A 6572-nucleotide genomic window follows, 5' to 3' on the forward strand; every position below is an offset into this window, starting at 1 on the left:
CCCCACAGTTCAAAAACAGGTTGAGGTTAATTGGAGTTACCACATTACCTGTAGGCACGCATGTGTGAGTGATTGATGCGTGTGAGTGTGCCCTGTGACCCTGAATAGAATAAGCAGTTTCAAAAAAAGGATGGATGAATGGACAGGGGCATAGTTCCTCCTGATGGACTTTGCAATCACTTTGTGCAGTATGTTCTCAGTATGAAATATGTATTTTTATATACAAGTTCTTTGCTATGCCTCTACTTAGAACACAGTTAAGACTAGTGCTAAATGAAAACATATATCCAACCATGTGGAGTACACTATATGGACGTTCTACGTACATTCTTAGCCTTTAAATGCAATAGACACAAGTGGCGGTTTTTAAATATTTATTACTAAACACCCGAACATCATTACATTAAAAATAGATTTAGATGCTAAATTCAGATTAGACCAGCTATTTCATTCCTGTAAGTGAAAGAGCACTGCCATTTTAAAAACAGAATTTTTGGGCTGCAGAACACAACCAAAGTGTATATTTGTGTTTGGTGAGGCTTGCCAGCGCATGTGTGTGGGGTACGATAAAGCATTCAAGGGAGGCAGCAGAGTCTCGTTCTCTTTATAATTGACAGAGATATAAAGACACACATTAAATGGGGATTCTTAAAGATAACACTTGTTCATCCATTGTGCAGATTAAATTGTGTTCAGTTTGAAATCAGGTGAACATCTGACTGCACAAAACATTATGCAACATTCACACACCTGATAGTTACAAAACTCAACATGTAACAGCATGCACCATCTTACGAAATTGAAAACATTAAGACGGATGTCTCTGTTTGAAATATTCTCAATATTGAATGATTCATAAGCAGATTTTAGTTTATGGGGAGCAAAATCTACCTGCAAATATTCCAAGGCAAACAAATCTTAGTGTTGATCATGTTAAAAGGGTAAAATCAGATGTTCAAGGTCTTTTTGACCGTGAATATGATATCCTTAACCTGAGGTATACTATGATCTTCCAGAATTTTAGCGTAGGGCATTGGTATGTCCACACCAGTTACTCTGGCAACAGGAGCATCCAAATAATTGAAAGCAGGACCTGGAAATAAAAGGCATATTTGTAACACTTGCAAAAAAATTAAATAAAACAGGGCACAGATCGAGGGCAATAAAAGAACAACACGCACACAGTCCCATAATCACATAGAAATTACAATTTCCTGTTTGGCCTTCATGACCAGATAAACACCTTACTGGACTTTTTTTTGCTAAATGTCGACTTTGCTCGAAGTCTAAAAGTTTGAAACTCAATATCAATAATTAGCATCAAAAAGTCTGAGGCATCAAAAAGACTGCAGCTAGCTGAAAAATGATTTACCTTCCATGATTCTGGCAGATATCTCAGCTCCAACACCAAACTGAGGCCACCCTCCCTCCACTGTTATCAGATGGTTGGTCTTTATCACGCTTTTCTCAATGGTTTCCATGTCCATTGGTCTGATAGTGCGCAGGTTAATGACCTGGAAGTGTGGAATAAGTGAAGGACCCTGACTGGCAGAGGCTGTAGCAAAATGCTTCATAGGAAATACACAACACAATGTGTGATTTTGAGCCATTTTATAAATGTGGGGGAAAATAGAAGAGCAATAAACAACACATAGGCTGTATCATGCTGCACGTGCTCCCTCAGTACTGCCACAGATGAGAGTGCGCAAAGCAGTACTTACCTCACATTCTATGCCATCTTTTGACAAGACAGCCGCAGCATCGAGACAATGACTCACCAACCGGGAATGAGACACTAGTGTGACACGATCCCCTGAGAGGAGGGAGGGGGGGAGGAGAAAAAAAAAAAAAAGCCTCAGATCACATGCTTCCTCCCACACACTATTTAAACAAAATAATTCTGTATGCAAACACTCATAACATTCATTACGCAATAACAATGACACACAACAAACAAAACAGAAATAGTGCTCATTAAGTTCACTGTCTATGCAGCTTACTGCCAACACTCTCCAGCATCATGCAAAAATGTTTAATATTGCTATGTAATCACAATAAGACATTAACCACGACTCACCTTGCCTTTCGATTTTAGCCTTGCCAATTGGTATGAGGAAGTCCTTCGACTGCGCCTCCTCTGACATCTCGAAGGGCACCCCATACATCAGCTCGTTCTCCAAAAACACCACTGGAGAAAGGAATAGAGGAGTGATATGTTCTTAATCCCCATGGGGAAATTCACTTTTCTCCTATCACATCTTGCTCTCTGCGCGACACACAAATACTTATACAGGTTAAAATCAAACTTGGGGGTCACAGTGCAGGCTCAGCCAGTGTGAGCTGGAGGTTAGGGGCCTAACGCCTGTATCATTCTGCTGGCACTGAGATTCAAACTGGCAATCTGGAATTTTAATAGCTGGATTTATATTATACTAAAAAAATCAAATACAGTAGAAATATACACAAAATTCAGGTTAATAAATACTAAAATTACTCAGGTCACGCCTTACCTGGATTGTCGTCCCTGACTGCTGCTTTGAGCAACCCCTTGGCGTCCTCAGAGTTCCAGGGACTGACCACTTTGAGCCCCGGGCAGTGGGCGTACCAGGCCGCGAAGCACTGGGAGTGCTGAGCCGCAACGCCAGCGGAGGCGCCATTGGGCCCACGAAACACGATGGGCACCTGCTGCAGGCCCGCGGACATGTAATAGGTCTTTGCTGCCGAGTTGATAACCTGATCGATGGCTTGCATGGAAAAGTTGAAGGTCATAAATTCACAAATTGGACGTAAGCCTCCCTGTGATTTGAGATGTTTCGTGAAAGGAGGGAAAAGGGAATCGAAGAATAAGCAGAAGGAAGACATACTCTCTTTCCGATATCATTCAGTGCTGAAAAAACACTGACAGCCAATAAAGAAATTGAAAAACTTTAGTGACTTACCATTGCTGCACCCACAGCAATGCCGGCAAACCCCATCTGTCAAAAAAAAAAGAAAGTAAACCCATTATACAATGTTAAAATTCAGTTAGTTGAATGCATGTATTTAAATGGAACCTCCATCAGTACCTCTGTGATGGGTGTGTCGATGATGCGTTTATCTCCATACTTCTTCCAGAGTCCTCTGCTGACCTGTATAAAACACCACTTCCAGTTTCTTTCCATGTTTAAAATTACTTCCCTTTGACTTAAAGCCCAAAGTCATTTATTAATGCAAATTAACGCCACTGGAGTGAATTAAAAAAAAAAGGGCAATGCTTGCAGGACAAGGAAGGTTCAAGAGGGGGTCTGACGTACCTTGTAAGCCCCATCATACTGTGCCACCTCCTCCCCAAGGAGAAACACTCTCTCATCCCTCTCCAGTTCTTCATCCATAGCCTGATTTAATGCATCACGGACTGTAACCTAAATTAATCATAACAAGGTGAAGACAGCTTGTCAGTATGATATTGACATTTTGGGTAGCATAAGTGGCATTAAAAGGTATTAATCTGGCAAACTGTCTATAACTAAATACGTAATTTGAAAGTAAAACATCAACACTCAACACCATTTACTGCTTATTCCACAAGCTCAGTACACAGTTTACCATGAAACAAAAGTGAAAAAGTGATTACCATCTACTATTTTTATATCCCGTAAGGAATGAATGTTGATTATGAATTCATATAGGACTGTCTTCTAAGACGAAGCACTAGTTCACACATCAATCAAATGTGGCTTCTTTATATATGTTTTATATATGTTTTTAAAAAGAACTACACCTGCAAACTTATTTTCTCTATACAGTGCTTTTTGCAATACAGTTACAACTGTGAAAATACATTATTAGTACACAGATATTAAATTGGCCAGATACTGGTGATAAAATGAAGATGGAAAAAAATCCAGAAGACCACAGAGGAGTGGAACCAAAAGCTTTATAGTGTGGAGAAAAGAAAACCTCCGAGGGCCCTATAACGACCGGATAACTTCCCCTGGGCATACCAACATTACAGAAACCAAAGAAAATGTTCATACTTATATAAATGCAATGTGTAACATATAAATTCCACTAATAAATCATGACAGAATAAAATAAAACTCTTAGTCGTGTTCACACAGCAATATTAAATTTTATTCAAACGTATGCAATCATCCCGTGCAGATGATATTCAACATTTGAACAGATGTTTGGAAGGTTAGTGCAGCTCAGTACTGAGGGTTACCTGCAATGAAGCCGGCAACGTCCTATGGAATTCCCTTCGCAGAACCACAGAGACAGCATTCTGCAATAGGGGAAAAAACAGCTTACTTACTGAAAACCAATATCAACATTTGCAAATACTTTTGAACATGACACAAACGTCTACCATACCCTTCCTGATCGCAGAAGACACTTTAAGGACGCCATAATTTCACTTGTCCTACAGATTGGGTCATGCCTCCTTATTTAGGAAGTGACGCAAAAGTTGGGGCCAATGGAATTAGTTGATACTGATTTTTTGGAGGGTATGAGTGCAGCGAACCAATCACCAATTGCCCTGACTTAGACGGAAGCGGAAGTTTTATTTTGCACTCGTAAGAAAACGCCTACATCAATTTTCAGCCGGAAACTGTCCAACTGATCTCTCAAGTAGCATGTACAATTTTTGTTTATTCGTTTTTAAGTTCTTATAGCCAAGTTTTTCATTTAAATTAATTTTATTATTGTAATTTTGGTATGTTGTTTCTTATTTATTTTTTATCGTATTACAACCTGACAAGTAATTCGATTCGGCCATTATAATGCTTAGTTGTACTGGTTGACCGGCCCATCTGTTGCAAAATATTTACGGTTCTTCGGAGCCATTATCAGTTGTTGTTTATTTTTACTGGATTGCGACAGACAAGTAATTCCATTAAGTATTTGGCAGAAGGGACGCTCAGGAGAATGATTGTTTTGATCATAAGTCAAGCATTACTGTGGGCAAATGGCTGGATTTAAGATCAACCTTCTATTCTACTAGTCCCGTTGGCCAAATATTTAATATTCAGTTCGGTCTATCTCCCGTTAGACCTGATTCTTTCGCATTGTTAATCGTATTTTATAAATACTTTTATATATTTTGCATTTTGTCTATTTGAAGATTTCAAAAGAAACAGGTATCTAGAATGGGCTACCTATTCGTTTCAAAAGTCTGAGGCATTTAGTTGTTACCAAATCAGCAGGTCAAGGTCAGGTTGGGGAGCTTGCGCAGGTGCAGCGCGTTGCCACACCCATCGCACAGCAAAACATCTCGGGATCCCAGCCAGCGATCCCCCAGGCAGATACACAGTCCAGTCACACCCTCCGGAAATGGCCATCCATCTGCTGCAGCCAGGTGTTATGTGGGTGTCCTCTTGGCCTGGTCCAGCAACTTGGGTCCTCAGCAATGAGGATCCTGTGAGCCGGATCACCCTCAGGGAAACGCGCCACATGGCTGTAGTGCCGTAACTGACTGTCCCTTACAATGCAGGCAATGTTCCTCATTCGGGACTCCTCTAGCAACCGCTCATTCGACTCAAACCAGCGGTACCCAAGGATTCTCCTAATTAGGAGACACAGCACCGAAGGAATCCAGTCTTCATCTCATGTCACTGGTTAGCGTCCATGTCTCACTGCCATACAGCAAGACATGGAGCACCAGGACTCTAAAGACCTGGACCTTCGTCCTCTTGCAAAGACCGGGAGCGCCACACACCCCTTTCCAGCGACCTCATGACCTCCCAGTCTTGAAGTGAAGTGAAACTTTATTGTCATTCACACCATACAACAGTACAAAGACAGATGCAGGCAGAACGAAATTGCGTTTCTCCAAGGCTCAATGTGCGGACATAAGGGACAAGTGCACTCAAGACAACATACATACAACATGCAGACATTTCACTTTACAGAGGTAGTTAAGACAGCATGGCAACAAAAAGCAGCAAAGTACAAACAATAAATATATATACACGAATATATTCTGTGGGTGATATATACTATGAAAAATTATTGCACTACGTTTCACAGTGAATTAGTTATTGCACTATATAAGTAGATTGAAAACTTGAGACCTATCAGTGATTATAAAGTGCACAATAGGTAGGAGAGTAAAAGGTCAAAAGGTTATTTAACAGAGTTTAGTATTCTGATGGCCTGGGGGTAGAAACTCCTGTTAAATCTGGCTGTTCTGCAGTGTATACTGCGGTGGCGTTTTCCAGATGGCAGAAGTTCAAACAGTCCATGTGCTGGGTGTGTAGGATCTTTTATGATCTTAATGGATTTGCTATGGCAACGTGAGTGGTATAGTTCTTGAACAGATGGGAGCGATGACCCGATGATGTTCTCCACCGTCCGCAATCTTCCAATCCGTCTAGATCCAAATCAGCAGAGATAATTTTATCTGATGTTTTTTTTTTCGTTGTGTAGGCAAGAAAGTATGTGTTTCTCATTGTATGGTTGTATGCTTGTTTGGCCAATAACGTCTGATAAATAAAAGTAAATGTGTATTTAATTGTTTTGGCTGAGGTGAGATTAGCCAATGTAATACTTTGTCACATCACACGCTCCATCCAATGATCTCTTTTCTGGCC

The 6572-nt window shown here is 40.6% G+C and overlaps 1 protein-coding gene across 1 annotated transcript; it reads right to left on the minus strand.

The window, feature by feature from the left end:
* Positions 1-593: 593 nt before the first annotated feature.
* On the minus strand, positions 594-4458 carry pdhb (pyruvate dehydrogenase E1 subunit beta). Its single transcript, XM_023799641.2, has 10 exons — positions 4354-4458; positions 4205-4264; positions 3294-3401; positions 3066-3128; positions 2940-2975; positions 2511-2796; positions 2078-2188; positions 1722-1813; positions 1373-1514; positions 594-1093 (listed from the first exon to the last, which is right to left on the minus strand). The coding sequence occupies exons 1-10, from the start codon at positions 4387-4389 to the stop codon at positions 948-950; spliced, it is 1080 nt and encodes a 359-aa protein (XP_023655409.1). The 5' UTR covers positions 4390-4458; the 3' UTR covers positions 594-947.
* Between the last annotated feature and the right edge of the window lie 2114 nt (positions 4459-6572).

This window comes from Paramormyrops kingsleyae, chromosome 8, assembly GCF_048594095.1.
Source record: "Paramormyrops kingsleyae isolate MSU_618 chromosome 8, PKINGS_0.4, whole genome shotgun sequence".
NCBI classification, from domain to species: domain Eukaryota; kingdom Metazoa; phylum Chordata; class Actinopteri; order Osteoglossiformes; family Mormyridae; genus Paramormyrops; species Paramormyrops kingsleyae.